The sequence below is a fragment of the Labeo rohita genome, chromosome 8 (genome assembly GCF_022985175.1).
Source record: "Labeo rohita strain BAU-BD-2019 chromosome 8, IGBB_LRoh.1.0, whole genome shotgun sequence".
Lineage (NCBI taxonomy): Eukaryota > Metazoa > Chordata > Actinopteri > Cypriniformes > Cyprinidae > Labeo > Labeo rohita.
Window position 1 is genome coordinate 7,316,095 of NC_066876.1, and position 14,056 is coordinate 7,330,150.

The window sequence follows — 14,056 nt, forward strand, 5'->3', positions numbered from 1 at the left end:
TACAGTTTTTCACCATATAGTAGGGGAACTTACTGTGAACCATTTAACAGTTTTTTACTGTAGCATTTTTACAGTCTTTTAATGTTAAATTCACAGTCATTTTTACAGTGTACATTATTAAAAATAGACAATGGACTTTTGCTTGAAAAAATGTCTCTAATGTAACCACACCTTAAAAGGAACCCCGTTTATTAAGAGTTGTATGACTTAATATAATGTAAATGATGTCTCTTACTGAAAACCCATGACAGATTTACATTATTTTAAAAAATCCACATAGTTTCATACATATTTTGGACTATGGGGGGCGCTATTATTTCAATACCATGAAATGGTTGCACTCGGTGAGTTATTGCCACTAACCGTTACTATTTTTGCTCCAACAAACTCAAAAACCACACTGTGCAGCTTTTGGTTGTAATTTTCAGTCGAAGGGCAACAAGACAAGCGATGTAAGTCTTCACTGTTTTCCTAGCGATAAGAAGAGGAGAAAAGCCTGTGGACGAGTAAAACTTCCTAAAGATCTTCGTCTTTGTTCACTCCACTTTAGCTCTGATGCCTCTGAGACTTCTAGTAGTGCTCACCGAGCACAACCATTTGATGTCATCGAAATAATGGCGCCCCCCATAGTCCAATATATCTATAAAACAATGTGGATTTTTTAAATAATGCAAACCTTTCGTGGGTTTTCTACTACATATTCAGTAAGAGACATCATTTACATTATATTAAGCCATACAAGTCTTAATACCAAGGGTTCCATTTAAAGGCATAGTTCACTCAAAAATGTAAATTCTGTCATTATTTACACCCTCAAGTTGTTCCAAACCTGTATGAGTTTCTTGCTTCTGCTGAACACAAAAGAAGATATTTTGAACAATGTTGGTAACCAAACAGTTGATGGTAGCCATTGACCTCCATAGTATGGGAAAAAAAAAATTATGGCTACCAGGTTTGGAAAAAGTGGAGAGTAAGTAAATGATTTTCATTTTTGGGTGAAATGTCTCTTTAAGAATTTGAAAGAGTTTATCAATTCCATCCCATAGTCAATTTAGACCATAGGACGGGGCAGTCAGAGAAAGACGTTATGAACTGACTGCGTACAAAGCACAGTTCCATGAGCCTTATTTTCCCTTTTCATACAAATATGACAGAAAGAGACAAACCAGCATTTAAGTCAAGGCCGTGCACTAAAAAAATACCTTTTTGAAACAGTTGATGGGTTCAAGCCCTCTTTAACAGTGCTTTATTCTGTGTAAGGTGAAGCAACCAGCTATTGTGTGTTCCACAGGCAATTAGGCCGAGTCAATACGATGGCGGTCTCTAGTGCTGGGATCAGGTGCAAACAAGAGCACTATATGAACTAACAAAGCTAAGTCTTTATACCCGCTTTCCCTGTCAAATACAACACAAATATGACTCACCAGGGTAAACACTTTCAAACACTAATTTTGCTCACCGAATCTACTTAACAGAGCCTCAAGTCTAATAATCAGCATGATGTCGGAGAAACACGAGGTGAAGTTACATTTTACATCTAAAGTAACACAAACCTTCATATCAAAGGCCAGGTTTTGGATTATTACGCATGTCTAGGGTCACAAAGCGACATATTCCCTCCTATGAGAATTAAATACATTCACCTAACGCTGCTTTTGCTATTCAGGCAAATGAAGAAAAGCAACTAAACACAATGATTTTATGAGGTCAGCTGACAATGAATGTGAAAAACGATAAGGCAATCTATTCAGCGGTGCTCTGGCCTTGAAAACAGCGACTCCTCTAATGAAATTAACATCTTTAAATTACGCTAAGGTCACAAGGCCATTTATCGGCACGTTGGGCTATTTATCCCCAAACCCTATTCCGCTCGTCTTCATTTGCGCCAAAACTAATCAGCTCTATTTCCTCCATTCACAACTGGAGAGGGCATGAACGCAAACAGCACGGCTGCTTTAATGCGCGGTGAACACGACAGACATAAAAGGCCGATGAGAAACTCAAGATGAATGGCGGGGCAGGGACGGAGTAATTAATTTCTGACTTTTAAAAAGTCCTGATAGAGAAATACAAGTATAGAAGCGTGGTAAAGAACCAAGATCAGGGCACGGCATCTCATCAGACGAGAGAAGTCGATTTTGTTTTGAAAGAAAAGTGTCGGAGATGAAAGCGAATGAGGGGTTATGGGTACCTGTACAGGACCGATGCTTTTGTTCCTGCCTCCTGGCATGCCATCTTCTCTGATTGCTGAAAACACAAAACCAAATAATGAGCTGAATGTCCATTTAAAAAGAATTTTACCTTCGAGATGAGAAATTCTGCGTGCCTCTGAAATGCTTCGTCTCTTTTCAGCATTTAAATGGAAATGACAGATAAATTGGTTTGTATGTGCCTCATGTAGGCGATTTAGATGTTAACCGCTGAAGAAAAAAAAACAATTGCAGGCATGCTTTCAGCAACACAAAAACTTTGGGGAAGAAAAGAAGATGTTATAAAATGTATCTAAGCCCAAGTACAGCTGAAGGTAGACTGGAAATGTTGCTCGGATACTGCACATACTTTGACGCCGTACTTTGGTCAGAACATTAACTTTTTGCTATTGATGAGTAACCTATTATATGTGTTTTCTAGCATCAATGTTTTGAGTCTAACATTCTTCAGATAATGTGGTACAGCAATAAGATGCCAAAGGCTGTGCATCGCAGTGATTTGTCCACAAACAAGGCTATATGAGTTTTCAAGCTGCTGAGTGTGAGTTTACTACCTTAACTGTGTTAAAATCACTGTGAAGCGCAGTTTCAGATTGGCTTTTGCTTTTCTAAATTGAAAACCCCAGATTTAAAAGATTTAATATTTAATTAATACTAATTACTTTTTATTAATAGGTATAATTTAATGTTCAACTTTCAAATGAGTCTCATCTAACTAGATTAAATAGCCTAAATGTGTTATACCCTAGTGAAAAATATACTAAAATGTATTTAAAATACACTTATTCCATGCCAAGTATACTACAAATACATTTACATATTATGAATTGGAATAACTAAGTTTGTACTTAATGCACTTTAATTGTGCGGAAGTAATGCTGAAGTCCAAATAAATTGATTTTGCTAAAGTGGAACTATTGCAAGAATACTTTTGCATTTAAATACTGATATTATTTAAATATCGTATGATCCTAATCAACAGTCATATTAAAACATATTTTAGGCTTAATATTAAGAAATGTGCACAAGTACTACTCCAAATAAAGTTAAAATTTTTATATCAGTAAGTCTCAAGAGGTATTTCAGTAAATATGGTAATAGACTTGAACTATACTTAGTACAAAATACAAACAAACCATACTTAGTTTTTGAAAAATTTGTGTGCTTAATTGTATTGAATATGCATTTTGTAATAATGCCAAATGAAACATTTTACCTTCAAGTACATTTTAAATGATTTAGTTTTAATAATTTGTCATGCTTTAAAGATGTAGACTTATTTTGATGTGTTGACTAAATAGTAAAGCACTTAAATTTAAAGTTAATATATTTTAATGTACCGAAATGCAACTTCATCATTATAAATTTGACCCTGGACCACAAAACCCGTCTTAAGTAGCACAGGTATATTTGTAGCTATAGCCCAAAGTACATTGTATGGGTCAAAATTATCGATTTTTCTTTTATGCCAAAAATCTTTAGGATATTAAGTAAAGATCATGTTCCATGAAGATGTTTTATAAATTTCCTACTATAAATATATCAAAACTTAATTTTTGATAAGTAATACGCATTGCAAAGAACTTGACTTGACTTCATTAGGACAACTTTAAAGGCAATTTTCTCAATATTTAGATTTTTTTTGCACCCTCAGATTCCAGATTTTCAAATAGTTGTATTTTAACCAAACATTGTCTTATTTTAACAAACCATACATCAATGGAAAGCTTATTTATTCATTTATTCAATTTCAGACAATTGACCCTTATGACTGGTTTTGTGGTCCATAGTCACAAATATCAATTCACTAATATATTTAAATACATGAATTTCAACAGAAATGGGATTAAAGTATATCTTAGTTTACTAAGTTAAATTACTATGAAATTACAGATAAAGATGTACTTAAGTCCTACATAAGCAGGTAAAAAATGGTTTACCCTAGTGAAAAAAAACCTAAAATGTATTTGAAATACATTTATTTTGTGCTAAGTATATACTACAAATACATTTACATATTTACGTGCTTAATAAAAATACTCTGAAATTGTACTCCATGTATAATACACTGGTATATTTGGTATAACTGGTAGTAACTAATTTTGTGCTTAGTGCACTTTAATTGCGTGAAAGTGGTGCTCAAGTCCAATTAAAGATATACTTAAGTATATTTGATTGTGCTAAAGTGGAACTATTACATGTATGCTTCAGATACACTTCAAATATTTTGCGTTTAAAGACTGATATTATACAGAGATCATACAATCCTTATTAATATTGATGTTTAAACACATTTTAGGCATAATATTAAGAAATGTGCATTGTGAAATACTCCAAGTAAAGTTTATATTATAATTATTATTTTATATCAGTAAGTCTTAAGTGATATGTCAATAAATATATTAATGTTTTGAATTATTAGTTTTTGCTTTCATTTGCATTTCATTTAATTGGAATTAACATGCATTTGTCCAACAACATTACATTCAGTTCACATATTATATAGTATATTATTTTTGTGTAACAAGTACTGTTAAAATGTGTCCTAAAATGCATTTCTTTTTTACAAGAGTTTCTCATCTCGGTTTTGCATTTACCAATTTTAGAAATTCTGTCTTGAGAGGAGTATTCTATATGGTTCTCAAGGGAGCTGCAGCTTGTGTATAAATAGTAGCTTGTATCCTGTGCGAATGGGAAACGAATGCATGAGAGCTTTGATCTGCAACTAAAATACCAGAATCATCTCCTGAATGCTTCTCAATCTTAACCCAAACATAACATGACAGTAACATATGAAATTATCTGTGGCTGTTGTTATCTACAGTGTCTGCTTTCTTCAGAGATGTATGTAAATGACAGGCACATTGTGAGCTCAGCCCTTGTGTATTATTGGTACGGTCACTAGAGGGCAGTGGTGATTGTTTTAATGTATGTCCCATCAATTGTTTTTGTTTCCAAACTACCTTTAAAATGTTATAGTAAAACCAGCTTTTCTTAGCAGCACTGTAATGACTAATTAATGCCCCTGTTAAAAAGACCAAATTAGACAAGCTCGAATTTCCATGCAGGTTCAAACCGGTTAGAGCTGGTTTGGCTGGTAAATGCAGTCAAGCTGATCTCTATTGTGAAAGAAAAACAGACAGGTCATACTAGTTTAAGCTGTATTTTGATTAACCAGCTCAAGTCGACCAGGTCAACTTTGTTCCCCACCATCTGCTCAATCAGATTCAAAAACCACTCCAAGCTGGTTTTAGTTGCATGTTTAAACCAGGAGATAGATGTGAGCGTATCATCTCGTTTGACATCTCTCACCTTTGCGGTTCATTCCCATCTGCAGGCACTTGAGCAGCCTGCAGTACTGGCAGCGGTTGCGCTGTTTGCGCGACATCTCGCAGTTCTTGTCGCGGCTGCAGCGATAGACGCGCTTGTTGCAGATACTGCGCTTGAAGAAGCCCTTGCAGCCCTCGCAGGAAATAATGCCATAGTGCAGTCCTGTGGCGCGGTCTCCGCAAATAAGACAAGAGCGCTGCTCAGCCTGGTCATCTGAGGGAAACACACAAACACACAGAGATTAGGACATCAATCATATGTAGACATACCCTAGTGAAAAATACATTTTATTTATTTAAAATACATTTATTTCATGCTAAGCATACTACAAATACATTTACATATTATGCACTTAATAAAAATACCATGCAATTGTAATTTCAGCATACTAAACTGGTATATTTACAGTCTGCTAAATTGGAACAACTAATTTCATACTTAATGCACTTTAATTGTGCAGATGCAGTGCTGAAGTCCAACTAAAGCTATACTTAAGTATATTTGATTGTGCTAAAGTTGAACTGTTGCAAACATGCTTCAGGTACACTTTAAATATTTTGCATTTAAAGACGGATATTGTTTAAATATCATACAATCCTCTTCAATAGTGATATTAAAACATATTTCAGGCTTAATATTAAGAAATGTACATTGTGCACAAGTAGTACTTTAAATGAAGTTTAATTACAATTTTTATATCAGTTTCAAGCGATATATCAGTAAATATGGTAATAGACCTGAACTATACTTAGTATAAAATAAATGAAGTTTAAATCTATTATTTTTTACTAGGGTACATGTGTTTTTTGTGTATTTTAGATCAATTATTTTGCCATGACTATCTACCGTACATTCATTTATTCATTCATTCCATGTCTTACTGACCCCAAACCTAGATGGTTTTTGAAAGAAGTCTCTTATATGCTCACCAAGGCTGCGTTCATTTGATTAAAAATACAGCAAAAACTCTAAAATTGTGAAATATTATTACATTTTAAAATAACTGTTTTTTATTTTAATATATTTTAAAATATAATTTATTTCTGTCATCAAAGCTGAATTTTCACCATCATTACTCCAGTCTTCAGTGTCACATTATCCTTATAAACATTTCAATGTTCAATGTTTAAAACAGCTGTGGGTCTTAATATTTTTGTGTAAACAGTGATACAATTTCATGATTCATGAGTATAAAGCTTAAAACAACAGCATTTATTTAAAATATAATACTTTTAACATTATAGATGTCTTTACTAGTGACATTTTATCAATATAATCCATCCTTTCTGAATAAAAGATTGAAATACATTTGAACAAAAAATAATAAAGTGAATCAGAGCTATGATAAAGAACCAACATGATGTCAAAATGTACATTTGTTTTAAAATAAATATCTTTTTAACGATCTACAACTTTTTTGTGTGAAAGAAATTGTCTAAAAATAATATTAACCTATAATTTCTTTGCCTACTTTTCACATTTAAGCAAAATGTGATGTATTATTTCACACTGAATATCCAATTTTACCCAGAAATGTGTTGGAAAAGTCACATTACTTTCAAGAAACTTTCAACAAAATTTCCAGTTTTCATTTTTAGAACTTAAAAATAATTAACATTGAAGGACGCTGTTCCCACTAAGACAAACAAACACTGTAAACACACACACACACACACACACACCCTCCCCCGGCTCCAAAACAGGATCCTTGACCAGATGGGTGGGTGCCATGGTAACGGTGAATGGCATGGCCACGAGAGGAATGTGCTTGCTCACGGCGGCTGTGGCGTCACGGCTGACTTAGCGAAGAAAGGGTTCAAACCGAGAGCAGTGGAAACACTAACCCTCCCTTCCTCCTCCCCAACTTCTCCTCGTCCCGCTCGCCCGCTGTCAGACCTATGAGATCAGCTAACACTAAAGCCAGGCCCCGTCTGCCGCCTAATGAAGCTGTACAATCAACACCGCTGCTCCTTCACAAGACTAAATAAACCCCACAGAGGAGAGAAACAGGGTGAGAATGACAACCATGCAGATCCATGAGTCATTCTGTTCAACCGATGCTTTTAAATATTCAATCAAACTGATTAGCACTCAAATAGCTTTGTTTGGGAGTCAAACTGAGGGGCTGAAAAATTAATCAGATGTTTGTAAACAGGCTACGAATCAAAAGTTTATCAAGTAAAAGATAAAACCCGAGTCATTCTGTTAAACCGATTCTTTTCAAAGATTCGATCAAACTGATTAGCACTTAGATAGCTTTGTTTGGGAGTCAAAGTGAGAGGCAGAAAATAAAATCATCAAAAAAACAAACAAACAAAAAAAAGATTCTCAAAAATGAATCAGATGTTTGTAAAAAGGTGAAGAATTAAGTTTATCAAGTAAAAGATAACTCCCTGAGTCATTCTTTTGAACTGATTCTTTTTAAAGATTTGATTAAACCAATTAGAACTTAAATAGCTTTGTCTTTATCTTTCTATTTGAAAGATTCGGTTTAACTCATTATCACTCAAATAGCTTTGCTTGGGGGTCAAACTGGGGGTCAAAAAAAAAAAAAAAAAAAATGAGATGTTTGTAAAAAGATGAGGAATCAAAAGTTTATCAAGTAAAAGTTTAATCCCCGAGTCATTCTATTGAAACGATTCTTTTCAAAGATTCAATCAAACTGATTAGCACTCAAATAGCTTTGTTTGGGGGTCAAACTGAGAGGTCAAAAAAATAATAATAATAATAATCAGATGTTTGTAAAAAGGTGAGGAATCAAAATTTTATCAAGTAAAAGTTTAATCCCCTGAGTCATTGTGTTGAACTGATCTTTTTAAATATTTGGTTAAACTGATTTGCACTCAGCTTTGTTTGGGAGTCAAACTGAGTGGCCGAAAAAAAAAAATCAGTTGTTTGTAAAAATGTATCAAGTAAATGGCGTTTTATTAAAATTGCAAAAATGTTGAGTCAGGTTGGGTTTCATGTGTCATTTACTCTGAAATCTTTACTAATTGTTTCAATGTAAATGTAATAACTTCTAACAAATGTAATTAATGGACTGAAGCAACTTATGTTTACCTGATTATCCATGCATCATTTTTAAGAAAAGTCATATTAAATTGCAACTATGACATATGATCCATCAGTCATCATTATATTGCATTGCATTATGTGTTTTGATAATAAAACTAAGCATTTAAAAATCTTACTAAACCATATTATTGGGAGATGAAGGATGACTGATATTAACATGCATTTTTATATACTGGTACATGCAAACGTCTTATTGATTTACATTACACGCTATTAGAATTTAATCTTATTTCTGGTCATAAATATCAGCATTGGTACCAAACTGCATATTTTCACTCAGTTTGGGCCTCTGAATGAAAGTGATGTGTTTTTTACTCTAGATTCTCACTAAACTATATGAGTCCTAAAAGCCTCATGTATCAAATATTTTTTAAAGATTTTTTTTCTGTATTATTTTGACTCAAGGTTTAATAAATAAAGCCTTTTTAGTGCTCAAACAGCACCATTTAAGTGATCACTTGAACCAAGTAAATTAATTGAAACTAAAAATTAAAAATGATTCTGGCTTCTCAGCATTATAAAGATGACATCTTTCCATTTGTGTAAAGGTGGCAGTGTAGATCCACAGGTGAATGAAGTGGAAATATCAGGATTAAGTATCACAGAAAGCCAAGCGGATAAACACAAACAAGGATCGTGCTTCTGCGTGAAAGAGCGAGGGGGGAAAAAAAGGAAAAACACTACTGCTGACAGAGAATGTGGCGGGGCCGGGGCTGTGGACCATTAACGGAGAGTTCAAGTCATAAAAACAGGGTCATGGCCCAGCGCCTTTTCTTTCTCAATATGAGAGGGAGTTCCACGGGCCCGTCATTACAGCAGAGTCAAGAACAGGCCATTCATACCATCTGACATGCCTTTTACTCCTCTATAGGACAGTATGATTACAGTGCAAATGCTGCCTTTTCTTTTGGCCGCCTTTCTGTTGGCTTTCAAAGCGGCGACGCTTCAGTATTTTCTGAGGAGCCGAGCGAACTGAGTAAGGGTCAACAGTGCACGGATACAGTCGAGGGTTATCTGAGTGTTAAGTGTGGGGCTTTCAGTCTTACTTCACACATAATGTTTAGTCTCTCCGAGGGTTTAAAGGTGCATATTTTGACTCGAAGCAAGAGTGTTTGCTTACAAACATTTGAAATGATTTACAAATGAACTGATAGATGACTAATGAAATTCAGACAGAACACTGCTGGACGAAAATTATCTGTGTAAATATTTTCCTTGCATTTTGTTTCATCAGAAAAGGCAGTACTTCAAAAAAGAGTCACAAGAAAAGCAGTCAGTCTGATATAAAATGTTTAAAATAGAGACTACCGTTCAAAAGCTGTCAGTAAGATACTTTTTAAATGAAATTAATACTTTTATTTAGCAAGGATGCATTCAGTCGACCAATAGTGACAGCAAAGTCATTTTTAATGTTAAAAATAATATATTTTTTTTAAATAGATGTTTTACTTTTGAACTTTCTGTTCATCAAAATATCCATCAAATATGCATTTTAGAATGATTTCTGAAGAATCATGTAACACTGAAGACTGGAGTAATGATGATGAAAATTTAGGGTTGGAACACAGGAATAAATTACATTTTAAAATATATATTTAAATAGAAGAGTTACTATTAATTTTAATAATATTTTAAAATATTACTGTTTTTGATGTACTGTTAATCAGTAAATGCAGCCTTGGTGAGCAAAAGAGCTTTCAGAAACATTTCAGAAAAACATTTTCAGAAAAAAATCTTACAGACCCCAAACATTTCAATGGTGCATTTGTGATAGAAAATTTACCAACATTGTAAGGTTTTAATAATTTAACATGTTTTAAAAGGCTATTCATTTGAATTCGATGCATGTCTGTGAATCAGTTCAAACAACCAGTTTCAATGAACTGATTCAGTGCATCTCTGGACTTTTCATGTATTACATTTCAGGAAAAAAAAAAAAAAAATAAAACATTCTGAATAAGGTTTATGAATTTAATTTAAAAACTACATGCATTTAAACAACATATGTGACCCTGGACCACAAAACCAGTCATAAGATTTAATTATCTAAAATTGAGATTTACACATCATCTGAAAGCTGAATAAATAAGCGTTCCATTGATGTATGGTTTGTTAGGATAGGTTATTTGGCTGAGACACAACTGCAGGAAAATCTTGAATTTGAGGGTGCAAAAAAAAAAAAAAAATATTGAGAAATATCCAAATGAAGTTCTTAGCAATGCAAATTACTAATCAAAATTTAGTTTTTATATATTTACGATAGGAAATTTACAAAATATCTTCATGGAACATGATCTTTACTTAATATGCTAATGATTTTTGGCAATAATTTTGACCCATACAATGTATTTTTGGCTATTGCTACAAATATACCCGTGTTTTGTGGTCGCAGCTGTTAAATTCACCACTTGATATATTGGTCCACATAAATAAAATAAAAGAATTTTACCAAATTCAGTTCATATAGTTGAATCATGGTGAAATGCCTTCATTGCCTTTACCAGATTTTACCGCATTTTATTTCTTGTATTAAACATTTTCAATTGACATAATAAATATGTCTGTTTGTTTTGAAATTATGGTTCCTCTGACTGACAAACTTAATAAAATGTGCTTACATGTATAATTCACTCTAAGACAAGACCTTTTCTGCAAAGTTTGGTAACCATTTGTAAATTATTTGGACCCTGAGATTACCAATATTACATTGTTTGGATTTCACTGATGAAAACGTCTGTATGATAAGAACTTCTGCCAATATATGTTGAAATTTGGACTTTTGAGCTGTTTTTTTTTCGTTTTAACTCTGCTTGTTCTTGTTCTTTCTCTTCTTAAGCTCCAAATTAATGGATGTTGTTGATGTTTTTGTCTATTGCTATTTGCAATTAGTTGAAAATCAGTTAAAAAAATACACATGGCAAATATCATCAAAAGGCTGAATAACATTGAGCCACTATATTTTTAGCCCTACTTGGTGGGTCTTGTGTCTCTTTTTGTCTTTGTCCCATTCGGAGACGCTGGGTGGGAATATGCGAACAGACTCTCACCGATCTGTTAAATGGAGAATAGGAGACTTCTAAAAGCTTTGCGCTATTACCATCTGAATGACATTGGCATTGAGATACCTACGGTGAACTTTAACATACTGAGAGCTTTACTATACCGGACCGCAGGAGTCACACATACAAGAGCTTACTGTTAGATAAAGCTTACATGAGCCTTTCAAAGCTACACAATGTCACTCCTTTCCATTTATCAGTGCTAAAACTGATGCATCTACTACCAAATCATAGACTGATTGTGTTTAGTCAACTCTAATAAATGCAACATGCAAGACAGCATTTCTTGGGTGAGTAAATGAATCTGTATTGAGCGCAAAAGTTAAATGCATTTGTGTTCTCAATACACTTCGGCTGTGATTTCATACCTTGGTGACATATTTGTCAAATGGAGAGGATGCCCATATGCGGTACTGTAACACTGACCCTTCCTTGTTACCCTGAACCATTTGCCTGGAATTCCTGGCAGATGTTACGTTATGCAGGAGGCATTTGAAACCATAAATTATTGACCAGTGTATGTGAAATGACTGACTTCCTTTAATGAGAAAACACCGCTTCCAAAGCTGGCTTCCTTTATTCACACCCCAACCTTCTTTGATTGGTTAAATTTGTCGCCCTCTCTTTCAAGTGCATGGCCACCCTATAAACCTGGAGTTCTCTCACACCTTCACACACTTGATCCCACAGCGTCACTTCACACCCCTCCGCCCCGTCTCACTCTGCCCTGTCACTCACATGCAAGCTCCAGAAAAGCCGCTGGGACCAACTGCCACGCTTGTTTGGGGAAAATGTCAGCTTCTGGAATTCTCTTAAATCATTATGAATAGTTCTTGTAGTATTTGAAAAAAAAAAAAAAAAAAAAAAAAAAAAAAAAATTGGAAATAACATGAAAATATCCCCAGCACAGCCCAGTCCACAATGAAAAATAAAATAGGAAGGAATAATACATTTTATAAATAAAAAAAGCCTATACTGAGAAATTGCATTGACAATTACTTCTAAAACATTTTCTAAAATTTTGAAATTAAATTGATTAAAGTCATTGATGAAATTAAAGTAATTTTTGCTCCATTACAATATTTTTTTCTTAATTGTAAATAAATAATATAGATCACACATTTTAAGGTCGTTCTTGCTATTAACAAACCATTAACTATAGCTTTTGCTTCAATAACCTCCTAATTTGCTTTAACAGAAGTACTTTATATAAGTACTAATAAACAGCCAATATGTTAATAATAGGCATGCTAATAAGTAACTAGTTAAATAGTGAGAACTGTTCCCTATACTAAAGTGTTAAAATAACATTTCATTATTTTGCCACCAAATTCAAAATGTATATGTGACCCTGGACCACAAAACCAGTCTTGAGTAGCATGGGTATATTTGTAGCAATGGCCAAAAATACGTTGCGGTGGTCAATTTTTCGTTTATGACAAAAAATCATTAGGATATTAAGTAAAGCACATGTTCCATGAAGATATCTTGTACATTTTTTACTGTAAATATATCAAAACTTTATTTTTGATTAGTAATATGCATTGCTAAGAACTTCATTTGAAAACTTTGAAGGTGATTTTCTCAATATTTAGATTTTGTTTTGCACCCTCAGAGTCCAGATTTTCAAATAGTTGTATCGCAGCCAAATATTGTCCTACTTATTTATTCAGCTTCCAGATGATGTATAAATCTCAATTTCAAAAAACTGACCCTTATGACTTATTTTGTGGTCTGGGGTCACATATATAGTATTAAAATGTTGCAGTGTCCAAAATTTTGGTGTCAGTACGAAATTATTATTTATATTCAGCAAGGAATTAGAATTTAAATTAAAAAGTAACAGTAACAGTAAAGACATTTAGAATGTCACAGAAATTTTTATTTCAAATAAATGCTGTTCTTAGAACTTATTTAAATCCAGGAAAAAAAGTATAACTTTTCCACAAAAATATTAAGCAGCACAACCGTTTCCAACACTGATAATAATAAATGTTTTTGAGCAACAAATCAGCATATCAGAATGATTTCTGAAGTATCATGTGACAAAAAAAAAAATCTAAATGGTCTTTAAAGATGCATTTAATCAAAATTTTATGATTTTGATTTTGAGTAAAATTTGGCATTTTCTCAGCTAGTTTAGTGAGATTCATTCCCTTATGCAATTGTTTACTCAACCATCTCAAGTGACTGAGAGGCGTGCTGAATGTGTGGCAGAATGAAAAAGTCAGGCTTAACCATTGATCTGAATCTTTCTCGTTGCTTTGGGTTGTGTGTCCCCCACCCTCCACACACACAGGGCTCAGACCCCCCCACTGCACCTATTAAAACCTGCATTGTTACCCTGAGGTCAGGCTGGGTTTCATTCCAAACTTTACCACA

General features: G+C 33.7%; 1 protein-coding gene across 2 annotated transcripts in view; it reads right to left on the minus strand.

Moving 5' to 3' along the window:
• nr6a1a (nuclear receptor subfamily 6, group A, member 1a) overlaps window positions 1–14,056 on the minus strand; it is a 127,806-nt gene that overhangs the window by 8,402 nt on the left and 105,348 nt on the right. For both annotated transcript variants that reach the window (XM_051116641.1, XM_051116642.1), the window contains 2 exons: window positions 5,523–5,753; window positions 2,192–2,247 (listed from right to left, as the gene is read on the minus strand). In XM_051116641.1, the coding sequence (XP_050972598.1) occupies window positions 2,192–2,247; window positions 5,523–5,753 (287 nt within the window). The remainder of the gene's footprint in view (window positions 1–2,191; window positions 2,248–5,522; window positions 5,754–14,056) is intronic.